The sequence below is a fragment of the Oncorhynchus nerka genome, linkage group LG8, assembly GCF_034236695.1.
Source record: "Oncorhynchus nerka isolate Pitt River linkage group LG8, Oner_Uvic_2.0, whole genome shotgun sequence".
NCBI classification, from domain to species: domain Eukaryota; kingdom Metazoa; phylum Chordata; class Actinopteri; order Salmoniformes; family Salmonidae; genus Oncorhynchus; species Oncorhynchus nerka.
Window position 1 is genome coordinate 16,105,295 of NC_088403.1, and position 15,905 is coordinate 16,121,199.

A 15,905-nucleotide genomic window follows, 5' to 3' on the forward strand; every position below is an offset into this window, starting at 1 on the left:
TTGATATAAAACGGCTAATTGGGCCTTTAATGCCAAACTGACAAACCCTTTACGTTAAAGATATTTGACACCGTGTTAGTATAAATGATGAATAAAATTGAGCAAGTGTGTATTTATTGTGTAATTTGTGTACCAGTTTTATCTTATGTAGTCAAATGCACCTATAGCCTCAAATATAAAATTGGTTTGTTAATTATGTTTTAATTAATTAAAGCAAATTAATAGTTTTAGTTTTATTTGGTATTGTTTTGTAATTGATTACATTGCAGATACTAAACAAATGTAAAGTTACATATTCGGCTACATCCGTTAATCATTAATCACAGTAGCACCAGCAACTTTGAAACAGGTGACTCACGTCGCACAATACTGAGAAAGACGCCCTCTTTACAAACCCGAGGTTGCGCTGCTGCTGTAGGCTTTTGATCGTGTCTCTGTTGTGTTTGTAGCCTATTTTCTCTAGACTTGTCTGAATAAGGAAATGTAATAGGAATCCAGCACCACCGAGGGTGAGAAGTGACTCGCTCTACAACGTAGACTACTGTAATTTACTCCGTAAATAAAAAGTAGCTATAAACGCACATATGAATGCTTTGATTTACCTGGACTATTTCGGAAAGACCAAGGAAGGTGACAACATTTACGCACGGATTGGGTGTTCTGATTTTTAACCATGGGGAAAAGAGCCGCGCTGGCGACTTACGACAAAGAGTTCAGCTTTGTCAGCCCAGTTGTCAAATATCTACTTTTCCTTTTTAATTTAATATTTTGGGTAAGTATTTCATATGTTTAGATTTCTCCTGGTTTTGTCTGCTGATTTTGCGTAATCTGTGCACCTCACTCTGCCTAATTTAAGGTTAGGCACACATTTTAATTGTACAAATTGTAAATATCCATTTGCTGTTAGGCTATAGCTTTCATTGGACGTGAGCAACTTCCAGTAATTTAGTCTACTTTGCTGTGAGGACTGGTTAACCATTGATTTAGGCTGTTAATTTGTTATTGTGTGAATGCATGAGAAAACCAGCCTCACTAACAAGACACATTCTTTTTAAGCCCCACAAAATAGTTATGTTACAATCATTTCTTCAATAGGATGAAACATTTAGCTATGTTTTTATGCCTTTGCGTCTATGCTACAAAACAATCATAATCAATCCTTAACCGTGGAAAATAACCAATATTGCCTATTCAAAGGAGTACATGAAATAAAGGTTGTATTCTGGTTCATGTTTGACACCAATGACTCCTACTAGTGTCATACTAAAGGAGTGCTTATTTGCTGATGAACATGTTTAAACAGCCGCTACAACATCCCAGCTGTGATAGTGGTGAGGAATGGAGCTACAGCCATGCTAAGGAATGCAGCTCTCTCATTGGTCAGTGTCACCTTGTTTTGGAACTCATTTGTGTTTAAATAACCAATTTTACTCCATTAATAATGGACCTAGTCTTGATAGACGTTGGCTGCTAGAATACGTTTAGACCTAAATTAATAGTCTTTATATAGAGGGGATCCAGACTCTCATTTCAATAATAATGTGAAAACCACTAGGAGCAGTAAACAAAACTCCAATATACACTGCTCTGTATACGCCAGTCTACTGTCACAACTCCTTTTTTAACCAAGCTGTTGCCAAGCAACACAACGTTTCATTTATTCATATGCTGATGGTGCAACATGGGGTTCTGTGAAAAGGGGGCCCATGCACTCTCCTCTCCAAATCTGTTTAGCAGTCAAATGAGCGTATCAAATATGCCTCTTAGATACTTCAATCACATCCTAGAAAGCTGTTGAAACCGTTATCTGTGAGAGGGCTATTAGCTCTTTTCTTTTTGTTGTTGCTAGACCTCATCAAATGCTTGTTACAGTTGTATTTTGCATGTTTGACTATCAGAAACTAATCTTGGCCCCATTTTTTTCCTTTTGAATGAGCTTTCCTAGTCACAGTTTGTATCAAAATATGTGAGGAGGACCCCCCCCCCCCCCCCCCCCCAAATCACCGTGTCACCAAGCACTGATGTGCCTTTGATGGTGATGACACTAGAGTCGGCGCTGTTCTGAGCGACCTATGACACATTAGGAGCTCTTTGAAATATCCAGGCTTGATGTTCTGTATTGAGTTCATACCTTGGATATGGGCCCTGCTTTAACATCACACAGCATAGGCAATCATCCCATGATGACTGTCAGTGTAGGCACACTTGTCTATAGTGTCAGCAAAGGCTAGAATCTGACCTAGTGCCCTTTGACACAACCCCTCGCTCTCTCTTTCCCCACTGCCATCATCTCTCACGATCTGTCCAATAGAAAAACATCTGGGGGAAAAATGTGCCACTCTGAATGCTCCTGATCTCATGACATCTGCTTTGTTTATGATTGTCAGCATGCCAACTGATTCAGCTACTTCCCCAAACGTTGTCCTTGAGTACAGAATATCTATAACGACTATGAAAAGGCAGCCAGCTGTTAAACATGAACAACTCTGGAAGCAGAAGTTTGCAAACTACACATTGATAGTACAGATGTCAGCCTACTGTCAGGTGCTTGGGGGAACCGTAACTTTCACTCACTGTTCAACACTAAGGGGATTTCTGACTAAGACGCAAGAACAAGCAGCCTTGTTATTGCACACTGGGATTTCCAGTGTTGGGTTTTAGTCCGCACTGCTTTGCAGTGTTAATAGGTTTTGACGTGGATTTATGTCCAGTTCTGCTGTGTTTACATTCCATAACTAGCGGAAACCTAGCATAAACGTTGGCCTATCTTAGCTCTGGTCCAGGGTGTTTAGTACACGTTCCTCTACTAACACCTTAGCTCTGGTCCAGGGTGTTAGTACGCATTCCTCTACTAACACCTTAGCTCTGGTCCAGGGTGTTTAGTACACGTTCCTCTACTAACACCTTAGCTCTGGTCCAGGGTGTCAGTACACGTTCCTCTACTAACACCTTAGCTCTGGTCCAGGGTCTTTAGTAGGTTCTTCCTCTACTAACACCTTAGGGGTCTTTAGTAGGTTCTTCCTCTACTAACACCTTAGCTCTGGTCCAGGGTGTTTAGTACGTATTCCTCTACTAACACCTTAGCTCTGGTCCAGGGTGTTACTACGTATTCCTCTACTAACACCTTAGCTCTGGTCCAGGGTCTTTAGTAGGTTCTTCCTCTACTAACACCTTAGCTCTGGTCCAGGGTGTTTAGTACGTATTCCTCTACTAACACCTTAGCTCTGGTCCAGGGTGTTTAGTAGGCATTCCTCTACTAACACCTTAGCTCTGGTCCAGGGTGTTTAGTAGGCATTCCTCTACTAACACCTTAGCTCTGGTCCAGGGTCTTTAGTAGGTTCTTCCTCTACTAACACCTTAGGGGTCTTTAGTAGGTTCTTCCTCTACTAACACCTTAGCTCTGGTCCAGGGTGTTTAGTACGTATTCCTCTACTAACACCTTAGCTCTGGTCCAGGGTGTTTAGTAGGCATTCCTCTACTAACACCTTAGCTCTGGTCCAGGGTGTTTAGTAGGCATTCCTCTACTAACACCTTAGCTCTGGTCCGGGGTGTTTAGTAGGCATTCCTCTACTAACACCTTAGCTCTGGTCCAGGGTGTTACTACGTATTCCTCTACTAACACCTTAGCTCTGGTCCAGGGTGTTTAGTAGGCATTCCTCTACTAACACCTTAGCTCTGGTCCAGGGTGTTTAGTAGGCATTCCTCTACTAACACCTTAGCTCTGGTCCAGGGTGTTACTACGTATTCCTCTACTAACACCTTAGCTCTGGTCCAGGGTGTTACTACGTATTCCTCTATTAACACCTTAGCTCTGGTCCAGGGTGTTTAGTAGGCATTCCTCTACTAACAGAGAAGAGTTAATTAACTAGCAGAGGCAACTCTTTCTGGTTGTGTGAAGAGACCAGAGCTAACCCTTCCTATGCATAGCAGATAAAGGCAGATTCATAGACAGGAAATGACAGGGCTTGAGGTTAGCTATGTGCAAAACAACATGTAGACTACAAGTGTCAGTGTGTCCACACCCGGATGTTCCCTCAAAATACTTCCCTTTCAGGTTTGATTCTTCATTATGTACAGTAATGGTATCATTACATTTGCTACATTTACCACATGGGTCACCTGCAGAAGTGGACATGGAAAAAGAGTAACTCAAGAACACACTAATGTAAAATAATTTCATTCAACATAAACAATTTTTTACATGTCAAAAAGATTTCACTCCCAGAACATTTAAGTCATTTAGCAGACATAGCATTTAGCAGAACGCGGACGGAACCAGGTTCCCCCCCCATCTCCATCCTGGCCACTTCTACATTGATTTACAAGTTTGAACATGGACGTCCTAAAAACAAACTCCTGATTGTTACAGCCCAGTCCCTCACAACGTACCACAAATCAAAGAGCTACTCTTCGGCCTTGTGCAAACAGGATAAGATCTTGTAAAAACTTGCATCTCTGGCTGTGAGGAATGCATTTTTGACGTAGTTTTTCACCCCCTCTGGCTAGCTGGAGAATGTGTCTGGAAGGACACATCTAACACCCTGCGTAGACTGTTAAAAGCGAGGGAGTCATCAGTATTGCTACAAATGTGAACTATGGTGTGAACTATGGTGTGAGAGGTTATCTGAACAAACCACCAAGGAAGATATCTATCTCTAGTGACGACATGGCAATTCTATTTGAGGTACAGAGCTGTAGGAAGGCCGCCTATTTTCTGTTTCCATTTTCCCGAAATAACTTAGAGGGCAGAATTTACACCACAACCAATGAATCGCTCAACTCAAACTATTGACTGGATAGATGGCTCAAGAGTTTATTCTCTATCTTTGCATAGATAACAATGGTTTTGTAAAATATCCATTTAGCCTCCTTTGTGCAGAGGAAGACTGGTCCTTACTCTGAGGACAGACTAGGCTTTTCCTTCCAAAGTGCAAGGTGTGGAAACTGGATACTGGAGTGGGAGAGGGGTTGCTGTGTGCTCCCTGTTATGTTGGTGAAGCTACAGGTTGGAGTAAAAAGTGAAAGAGCCATTATAAGAAAAGCCCTCTGATCGCTGCCAAGTTGCTTATTTAGTCAAACGAGAACGAACTCTATAGAACAGAACACATCCCAACTCACTAGTTCTGAACTGTGACCCATCAGCCTATTATGGATAACGTCACTAGTTGAACGTTGTTCGGCGGTTCCGTTATATGATTCTCGGTGTGATAAACTGTATATTTGAGAATCAAATTTAGTTTTACATTGTATGCCACTTTTACTCACTCTGACTAAAACTAGTGTAAATAATACAGCACACCCACTTTGCAATGGTTCTGTTCTGACATGCACTGAATTGTTTTTGTTTAAGTTTTAAGTTCCGTACACATTGCTAGTGTTGTAGTCAAGTGACTAAACCTCAAGTCCCACTAGAGTCCCAAGTCACTAGCGTTGGAGTTGAGTCACAAGTTCCTTGTTTATGCTAAAGCTTGTGCTCCAACAATCTTTCCAGCTACAGTTCACAGCGTAAAGACATAGCTAGCTTAGTATACGGAACCAAAATATAAACTGGGCCTTAGGATTTCGTCACGGTAACTCTGTGCATTCAAATTGCCATTGATGCAATGAAATTGTTCTTATTGTCCGTAGCTTATGCCTGCCGATACCATAACCCCACCGCCACCATGGGGCACTTTGTTCATAACATTGACATCGGCAAACTGCTCGCCCACACCACGCCATACATGTGGTCTAAGGTTGTGAGGCTGGTTGGATGTACTGCCAAATTCTCTAAAACAACGGAGGCGGCTTATGGTAGAGAAATTAACCTTAAATTCTCTGGCAACAGCTCTGGTGGACTTTCCTGTAATCGGCATACCAATTGCACGCTTCCTCAACTTGAGACATCTGTGGCATTGTGTTGTGTGACAAAACTGCACGTTATTGTCCCCAACACAAGATGCACCTGTGTAAGGATCATGCTCTATGATCATATTATTGATATGCTACACCTGGCAGGTGGATGGATTATCTTGGCAAAGGAGAAATACTCACTAACAGGGATGTAAACAAATGTGTGCATAGAATTTGAAAGAAAAGCTTTTTGTGCATATGGAACAGTTCTGGGATCCTTTATTTCAGCTCATAAAACATGGGACCAACACTTTGCATGTTGGTTTTTATATTTTTGTTCAGTGTATATTAGTAAGGCTTGTTAGGTAATACAAGAGTTGTAGATAGCACGTTGAATTACGCAAAGGAGAGAAACTTTAATGAACAACTAAAGCCTGGTTCACATTGGCAGTTTGAAGTGACTCAAAATCCTTCTTTTTTTTTTTGCATATCCCATTGTCATCTGTTATTTTCCTTGCAGTCCGAACAGCCAAAAAGCACATGGAATAGGATATTTCAAACCACATTTCACACTACCTTCATAGGTGGTTTGAAGTCTGATACGTCACATGGCCAGGAATCAGATTTGTGTCTGAGCGGTCAAATCTGAATTTTCAAGTGGTTTTTAGACTGTTATTTGGTTTATCTTGTTGCTTGCTAGCTACTCTGAAAGTTTGACAAGATCATGTGGTAGCCAACTAGCTAGTTAATAGTTTACAAACCTATTAGTGAATGTGGCTAGCTAGTTAACTGCTGTGGCCAAAAAGGACTCCTTTTGAAAGTTGGATCATCTAATCCTTTTGAGGCTTTAAAAGTGATTTTGAACATTCAAAGCAACTGGGAAACGTCCATGGCAGGAGTCATCACCTTAGCCTGCTACATAACTTCTGAGTGCTAGGAAGCACGAGCACCAATCAGCCTATGCCACTGTGCGCACACAGCCTTGTCAGCAATTTTTTACCTTTATTTAACTAGGCAAGTCAGTTAAGAACAAATTCTAATTTTCAATGACAGCCTAGGAACAGTGGGTTAACTGCCTGTTCAGGGGCAGAATGACAGATTGGTTCCTTGTCAGCTCGGGGGTTTGAACTTGCAACCCTCCGGTTACTAGTCCAACGCGCTAACCACTAGGCTACCCTGCCACCCCAAATGACTGCAGTCTTAACACACACACACATCTGATTTGGTCACTTGTAACTTGCTGTTTGAACAGTCACTATTCCTAAATGGATTTGGAAAATAAAACTGATTTGAGCATTTAAGGCCTGCAATGTGAAGAAGGCTTAAGTTACTAGTGATCAAGACTGAGTTCAAGTCACCACAATGGTTGAGTTAAGAATCATAAAAAGTTCAGGACTCGTAGGGCTACAGCACCTCTGCAGGGTGTTAACTGATAATCAATGTTTTCCCATTTCATTGTCAATCTTTGTGATTGACAGGAGAGATGACCAATGGGGCTGAGTTGTCACCACCATAACAACCAGGGTTGAAGTATGGATATAGATTCTCAGTGAAGGCGTTGCCAATGAAAGAGAAGATATGATGTGGAGAACAAGTCTCATAAAAGGAGCCCTGACCCTCCTCCAAATCCACAAACACCCCCACTCTCCTGAGCTTCTTCTTAAGGCAGACTGGGGTGCGACCAATAGGACAGACCCAATCACCTATGACAGACCCAATCACCTAGGACAGACCCAATCACCCAGGACAGACCCAATCACCTAGGACAGACCCAATCACCTAGGACAGACCCAATCACCTAGGACAGACCCAATCACCTAGGACAGACCCAATCACCCAGGACAGACTCAATCACCTAGGACAGACCCAATCACCTAGGACAGACCCAATCACCTAGGACAGACCCAATCACCTAGGACAGACCCAATCACCTAGGACAGACCCAATCACCTAGGACAGACCCAATCACCTAGGACAGACCCAATCACCTAGGACAGACCCAATCACCCAGGACAGACCCAATCACCCAGGACAGACCCAATCACCTAGGACAGACCCAATCACCTAGGACAGACCCAATCACCCAGGACAGACTCAATCACCTAGGACAGACCCAATCACCTAGGACAGACCCAATCACCTAGGACAGACCCAATCACCTAGGACAGACCCAATCACCTAGGACAGACCCAATCACCTAGGACAGACCCAATCACCCAGGACAGACCCAATCACCCAGGACAGACCCAATCACCCAGGACAGACCCAATCACCCAGGAGTCGTGCGTTCCAGAATCCATTTTCAGGGTGCCGTAACAGGAGGGCTCTGTTTGTGGACTCTTTAATTACTCCCAAAACCTAGTCGTTTTTCCCTCAACCTGCACCTCGTAGTAGAATCTTCCTGAGGAGAAGCCCTCCTTTCCCATGACACTGGGAATATTCCAATGCCTTTCTAGGTCTTATTAGAGAGAGTGTTGCCTGTATCCATCTCTCACTTTTTTCCCGTCCTCAGACAGAACAAGATAGCGAAGGCTTGTATCAGGGTCCAGAGTCACATTCACTGCTCATTGCTGGACCCTCTTCATCTCAGCATCACACAACTTCTCCATCTCCTTGGTAACGGTATCCTCCAGCTGAGACGCAGCTCTCCTTAAGTTCCCCACACACAGATCACAGTAAACACTAATCTTAGTCCAGTCCCTGGTGTTCATGGGGTGCACAGGGATGGGAAGCTCTGGACTAGATGAAGGTCCTCAGTGTGTGAAATCTGCTCTAGCTCAGTGCCTCTCCTCTTTAACTCAGTGATTTCCTGCTCCAGCTTTTTAATGAGCCCTTCAGCCCGCCTCTCTGCTGATTTCTGCTTCTTCTCAATCACCCCAATAAGCTCAGCCTGGCTTCTTTCAATGAACTCCACCAGAGCAGTGAAGAACTGCACATCTGCTATTTCTCAATTTGCGTCTTTCTTGCTGGCCTCCACAGAGCGTTTTGATATCACTGATCTTCTGCAGTCGCTCCCGGATCATTTGTTGCACTTGTGACTCCGTCTTCCCCAGCTGAGCCTTCCTCTCCCCAAACTCTTCCTCGAGAGGGACGGTGTAGTGAGTCTTGTGGTCCGTCTCTGTGAAGAACTGACACACACACACACACACGTCTGGTCAGTCCTACAGAACAGCTCCATGAGTGTGTTGTGCTTCTTACACATCATGTCTTCCAGGTTCTCCGCAGGGTTGATCAGTTTGTGTCTCTTCAGTGCTGGGGCTATCTGATGAGGCTGCAGGTGAGTCTCACAGTAGGAGGTCAGACAAAAGTGATAACTAAGTGGCTCCGGGAACAAAACATCAATATTTAGGGTCCATGGCCAGGAAACTCCCCAGACCTTAATCCCATTGAGAACTTGTGGTCAATCCTCAAGAGGCGTGTGGACAAACAAAAACCCACAAATTCTGACAAACTCCAAGCATTGATTATGCAAGAATGGGCTGCCATCAGTCAGGATGTGGCCCAGAAGTTAATTGTCAGCATGCCAGGGCGGATTGCAGAGGTCTTGAAAAAGAAGGATCAACACTAAATATTGACTCTGCTTCATGTAATTTCATGTAATTGTCAATAAAAGCCTTTGACACTTATGAAATGCTTGTAATTATACTTCAGTATTCCATAGTAACATCTGACAAAAATATCTAAAGACACTGAAGCAGCAAACTTTGTGAAAATTAATATTTGTGTCATTCTCAAAACTTTTGGCCACGACTGTAGTTTAAAGGTAAAATCCGACTTTAACCAGAAAGGATTAATAATAGCAGGATGATGACTTCTCCTCACCTGCTACAGTAAGCTCTATCTCTCTCTCTCCACTCTCTGCTGTGTGGATGGGTATTATCTTTCTCCTCAGAATCAGACGGAAACAAAAATGTAATGTTTTATACAATTCCGAGGTCTCCAGGGGGACGATTCTGGTTCTGAAAAGCAGCATAAAGTTTCTGTAGGTGAATGTTAAGTTTCACTTGAGCGTAGTGACATCCCCTAGCTCCTGCCTGGCTGTGTGTGTATCTGCTCCATAGAGTTATAACTATGGTCTGCTCTTAAAGGAGAAGACTTCTGTTTCCAGGGTGAGCTGTTTCTCACATACCTCCTTACTGTTTTCTATAATATTGTGAATATGATAATGCTCTTTACTGTAAGAGCTGTTTCTCACATACCTCCTTACTGTTTTCTATACTATTGTGAATATGATAATGCTCTTTACAGTAAGAGCTGTTTCTCACATACCTCCTTACTGTTTTCTATACTATTGTGAATATGATAATGCTCTTTACTGTAAGAGCTGTTTCTCACATACCTCCTTACTGTTTTCTATACTATTGTGAATATGATAATGCTCTTTACTGTAAGAGCTGTTTGAAAATGTACTTTTGGCCTGCCTGGTGACATCACCAGGTAGTACATTTGGTAATTGACCAATAAAAAAATAATTCCAAACCCCTCTGCCAATAACAGCTAGTTTTCAACCCTAGAAACATTTTTGATTGAGAAATTGCTCTTTGCCAAGAAGGTATTTTTGTTTGCAATTAAAATGGTCAAAAACAAACAATCACAGTAAGGTAATGAATTATTTGATATTGAGATAAAAACATCTGCCTTGGACAGTTTAAATCCCTCCTGTTCTCCCCCATTTGAGACTGAGTGTGTTTCTCCTGTGTTATACTGTCACAAAGACACAGGTTCATATTTAGTCTCATATCGTTCTACTCCATATGCCTAGTTTACAACAAGAAAAATAGCATTGACTTTTTTTTCTTTTCATTTTATCAGATGATCTCATTGGTGTTGATGTCGATTGGCATTTACGCCAGGATGATGAAACATGCCGGTAAGTGATCCTCAATTGACTTAATGGATGCCTACATTCAGTGTGAATTTCCAGAGCTGTTTGTATGGCATTCTAGTGGTGCTTTCATACTGAGTTCAATAGGCCTAGGTCCTGCACCATACTGTAGCTAAACATTTTTAAACGGAAAACGAGTTTCTTATTGGACCAGGTAGTCTCATCCCATCCTGTTTCACTCCATTTCTCCTGTTTTGTGCCTTTATGAACACGACCCTGGTCGCAACACTAAGGCAGAAATGCCAAGGCAGTACAGGACGTTTATAGAGTATGTCATTTTGTTTATGTGGTTCCAAAGGTCCCTCTGTTAGGAAGAATGTCAAAAATGCAAACGGCTCACAACTTCTTCTAAGGTTTGATGAATATCCCCACTATGTTTGTAATTCCTTCTAAGATCCAACTTCAGTCATTGTAAACAAATCAAGCTCTCTCTCTCGCTCTCTCTCTCTCTGGCTCCACGTATACTCTCTCTCTCTGCACTCTCTCCGGTACATGATTCTTTCACTTGCTCTCTGTCCCTTTTCTCCCTCTCTTTCTCCCTCTCCCAGAGGCAGCCATGGCCTGTCTAGCGGTGGACCCTGCCATCCTGCTGCTGATCGTGGGGGTGCTCATGTTCTTCATCACCTTCTGTGGCTGTGTGGGCTCCCTCAGAGAGAACATCTGCCTCCTACAGACAGTCAGTGGTCTAGCCCACTTCTAACTCTTTTTAAAAGAGCACCCTCAAATCTAAATCAAATCAAATGTTATTGGTCACATTCACAGAATACAACAGGTGTAGACTTCACCATGAAATGCTTACTTACGAACGTATTCCCCACAATGCAGACTTGTATTTGATAAATAAAACCTTCATGCCTACCTACCTTCCTACCTTGAAGAAATCAGTGATCTGTTAAGGATTGGTGGGTGAAAGCAATAAGATAGAAATGGTGCTTTCACCTAGCCAAACGTATGAATCAGTTCTCTCTACCTCAAGGCAGGCTGGAAGGAAGAATGCATTCTAAAAATATTGGAATTGGACCACTGCCAATTATCAGCTGTGTTGTGCTCTATCATTTGAATAGCCTAGTATGAAATACTTTAGTCCTCCTCAGGTTATCTGCTGATGGGGGTTTGACTCCTGAAAGATTACCAGGCTAATACATTCTTATCCATAAGACTTGTATGACATGCCCTCAGACTGAACAAATGATTAACTCTTCCTCTCTCTCTCTTTCTTTCTTGCTCTCTCTTTTTCCTTCTTTCTTTCTTTTTTTCCTTCCTTCCTTCCTTATTTCCTCCAGTTCTGCATCTTCCTGACTATCATCTTTCTGCTGCAGCTAGCTGCAGGTGTCCTGGGCTTCGTCTTCTCAGATAAGGTACTGTATCTCCACAAGGAAAGGATCGTGATACCCCCATAATTCTATGAGAATTATGGGGGTATCACTGGGAATTATGGGGGTATCACTGGGAATTATGGGGGTATCACTATGGGAATTATTTTTATTGGTTGTATCATGCAGCATTTTATTACCCATAATAAACTGTACATGTCAGGACCCCTAAGAAGTTTACTCTGGAAACTCATTCCCTCACGTTCCGTCTCCTCCACCCCTGCCTCTAGCTAGGTCATTATACCTTGACCTGGTCCCAATATTCTGTCCTTCTCCAGTTCTTGTTAAAGAAGTGCAACATCTCTCTGAGGTCAATTCAATAGATTGTTACTGTCCCCAAAGGGCAGTTCTTGTGCAGAATAAAATCTGCGTAATTGAAACATACACACAGCATATACAACAAGAGGAAAATAGAAGTCATTAAAAGAGAAAGATTTGCCGTGAATTCACAATATTTACAAGAGCACCAACGAAAGCCATGCTTTTGGATTAGACTTACATACGTTGTGACTGTTGAAAATGGTTGGCTTTCTAATGTTCAATTGGCTCAGTTAGTGCTCATATCAGTTCATTTAAGTAATTACCGTAAGATAAGGGTCAGAAATATGATAATGACGACAAAAATGCTAATGTACATTTAGAAGAGGAAGTTATTTTTTTAGGATGTTTGTCAGTCAGTGACTTGTGGCCAGAGAGCGCCCTCTGCTGCTAGTTGCCTTCAACTGCACTTCACCGGTCGATTTAAGTCATCCAGCAGCAGGCCGTTGGTTTTCAGAGGAATGTACTACGTGTAGTAAACTTTGAGTGTGCGCGTGTCACTGTGCGTGCTTGCTTGCGTGTGTGTGCATGTTTGTAAAGACAGAATGCAGCTTAAAGAAAGTCAGGTCTGTTTTCTAACTATGGGGGTATTATATTACCAGGATTTACTCAGGATAAATAACTGTTTGTAATTCATTCATGTGGGAACAATCTTGTCTTGTTCAGGGTACAATTAAGTGTATTAGTTGATTGACTAAACAAATGATTTAAGCAAATGTCATCTTTCTTTTCTGTATTTTCTAAAGGCACGGAATAAAGTGAGTGAGATTATCAACAATGCCATCGTTCACTACAGGGATGACATTGACCTCCAGAACCTCATCGACTTTGGTCAGAAAGAGGTGAGGAGGGGACCACATATAACTGGAAACAACACTTTCTCACTAATACTTGTTGTTCCCAAATGATACACGTTGAACTCCAGTACTGTACAGCGACGGTAGTTACACTACTGTTTATTCAGTACTGAGGGGTCTCTGTCAGATTTGGTCGAGGTTTTGAGATGATCCTTTTTGGTTCCTCTATCGTCCTCAACTGAAAACAACAGTTCATTGTATAGATCTTCATCAGAAATGTGTCTCACGAGCTCCTGAGTTAAAAGACAACATCTACACACCACACTGACAACAACTTTCACACAAATACAGACTGACAGCTGTTGACTACACAGGCTATACAATCCATTAACCAATGACTTTTGTCCTCGTCTCCTCAGTTCAGCTGTTGTGGAGGTGTCACCTACACCGACTGGTCTCAGAACATGTACTTCAACTGCACCACAGACAACCGCAGCCGAGAGCGCTGCTCTGTTCCCTTCTCCTGCTGCCTGCTGTCTGAGGTCAGGGGTTAGAGGTCGGGGCCTTGGGGTATTACAATCATCTTGCCAGCAACTTGTTAGTGGTTAAATCATGACAGGCTACAGTTAAGTGTGCTATTTTTATGTTCCACTTTATTGTCAAGTGTGATTTAGTTTCAACCGAGCACAATGTGCAATGTCATGTACGTGCTTGTGCATTGTAATTAAAATGTATCTCTCTCTCTGCCTCTCTCTCTGCAGGCGGTCATTAACACAATGTGTGGTCAGGGGATGCAGGAGCTGCCATATCTGCAGGCTGGTGCCTTCATCCACACCAATGGCTGCATCGACAAGCTGGTCAACTGGATCCACAGCAACCTGTTCATGCTAGGGGGCATCGCCCTGGGTCTGGCCATCCCACAGGTAGACATCACACACACACTTGTAGAGTCTATTCCAGAGTTGGGGTCCATTTGAATTTATGTCACTCAATTCCTTCAAATCAAACATTAGAAATACATAGCTTCTCCTTTTCAGTTTATTAAGAAGTAATTGAAAGTACATTTTGTTATTTTAATTGTTAAATTGGAATTTCAGTGTACTTCTTGAATTGACTGACTTCAATTTAATTTGACCCCAGTCCTGGTCTATTTAGATTCACATTGTAACTCTATGGGCACATCATCCAGAAGTGTAGAGAGGGTCAGGAACCACATGAAGTCACTTCTCTGCTCACCCAGCCTCTATTGTTTTCCTGTGTCCTCTCTCTTTCTGTCATTAGCTGGTGGGGATCCTCTTGTCTCAGATTCTGATCAACCAGATAAAGGACCAGATTGAGCTTCAGAACTACAACCTGCAGCACCGTACTGACCCTTGGCAGTAACCTGGTCATGATCAGGTCCTACCCGATCAAACTGGACCAGGACTAGGTCATCAACCCCAGGGTCACCCAGGGGGTGTGGGAGTCTGGAATTCTAACCCCTTTCTGCTAGATGGGGCTCAAGCTTTCATGTAGATGGTGTTCATTTTCAAGGCTGCTTGATCATTTCAATGGTGCAGGGACTGGCTTTGAGGCCAAAGATTCTGGTTGGATGATCCACCATTTGACAAGAGTCGAGGTGGTCTGCTCTCTTTCTGCGTTCTTGACTCTTGCGTGTCTTTTTGTTCAGTATATAATCTAACCAACTGAGCTACCAGAACCAATGGTTTATTTCCTGAATGGGTTGATGTAGCTGAGGGACCAGACCCATGTGAAATGACTGAGAAACCAAGGTTCCGAAAAGGTCTAGATGCCTGGACAGTGTGTCAATGTGTGCTTGTTTCGTTTTAGCTCACCCAGTATCCTGGATGGGTGGAGTTTTCACTTTATGACCAATGGAATGGTCAATGTTGAAACTCTGCCCACCCTGTGCCCCAGGGGAGCTAAAATGAATGCATCTAATCAGGAAGTACTCCAGCCAGACAGCCAATGGAGAACTCCTCCATTCACAGCTATTCGTCATTTGACTCATCTCAAATATGGCACGATCTGTAATTTATTGAAAAGGGAAAAAACCCAGCAACCGGAGTCCAAACCCTGCTGAAATAATGTAGACTCTGTCCAGTTACTTTTTTGTCAATGTGGTTTACGACATTGATCTGTTATTTATATCCATCCAGTGATCCGCTAATACTCTCATAGAGTTGAGAACAAGACAATTCTGTCGGCCCTTCTCAAATATGAAAGCGCAAACCCAAGTAATGTAATAAGCTCATTAGCTTTACAGTCAATTTAGCTTGTGTGTATGTTAAATCTCCCAACTGTAGTTTGCCATGCATGCTATAACAAGTTTTATAAACTGGGTTGTTTGATCCCTGAAGCCTTTCTTTTTACTGCGCCAATTATGTTGGTAACCAGTTTGTAATAGCAATAAGGCACCTTGGGGGTTTGTGGTATATGGCCAATATACCACGGCTAAGGGCTGTATCCAGGCACTCAGCGTTGCTTCTTGCCTAAGAACAGCCCTTAGCAAATCAAATCAAATCAAATTTTATTTGTCACATACACATGGTTAGCAGATGTTAATGCGAGTGTAGCGAAATGCTTGTGCTTCTAGTTCCGACAATGCAGTGATAACCAACAAGTAATCTAACTAACAATTCTAAAACTACTGTCTTATACACAGTGTAAGGGGATAAAGAATATGTACATAAGGATATA

The 15,905-nt window shown here is 42.5% G+C and overlaps 1 protein-coding gene across 3 annotated transcripts; it reads left to right on the forward strand.

Moving 5' to 3' along the window:
- Positions 1-364: 364 nt before the first annotated feature.
- tspan33a (tetraspanin 33a) lies at positions 365-15,564 on the forward strand. Of its 3 annotated transcripts, XM_065021435.1 has the most exons (10): positions 684-772; positions 8,345-8,448; positions 9,047-9,109; positions 10,645-10,702; positions 11,266-11,393; positions 12,001-12,075; positions 13,155-13,250; positions 13,625-13,747; positions 13,967-14,128; positions 14,487-15,564. In XM_065021435.1, exons 3-10 carry the CDS (start codon positions 9,098-9,100, stop codon positions 14,586-14,588), a joined length of 756 nt encoding a protein of 251 aa, XP_064877507.1. In that variant the 5' UTR covers positions 684-772; positions 8,345-8,448; positions 9,047-9,097; the 3' UTR covers positions 14,589-15,564. The 3 variants fall into 3 exon arrangements, with proteins under 3 accessions (XP_064877505.1, XP_064877507.1, XP_064877506.1); XM_065021434.1 differs by having other exon boundaries at positions 8,345-9,109; XM_065021433.1 differs by lacking the exons at positions 8,345-8,448; positions 9,047-9,109 and having other exon boundaries at positions 365-772.
- Positions 15,565-15,905: the final 341 nt, after the last annotated feature.

Bases quoted from the DNA above. Each gene is read 5' to 3' on its own strand.
- tspan33a (XM_065021433.1), top strand. From the start codon at position 674: ATGGGGAAAAGAGCCGCGCTGGCGACTTACGACAAAGAGTTCAGCTTT. The intron at 10,703-11,265 runs GTAAGTGATCCT...TCCCTCTCCCAG, and splicing joins CAGGATGATGAAACATGCCG to AGGCAGCCATGGCCTGTCTA. The intron at 13,748-13,966 runs GTCAGGGGTTAG...CTCTCTCTGCAG, and splicing joins CCTGCTGCCTGCTGTCTGAG to GCGGTCATTAACACAATGTG.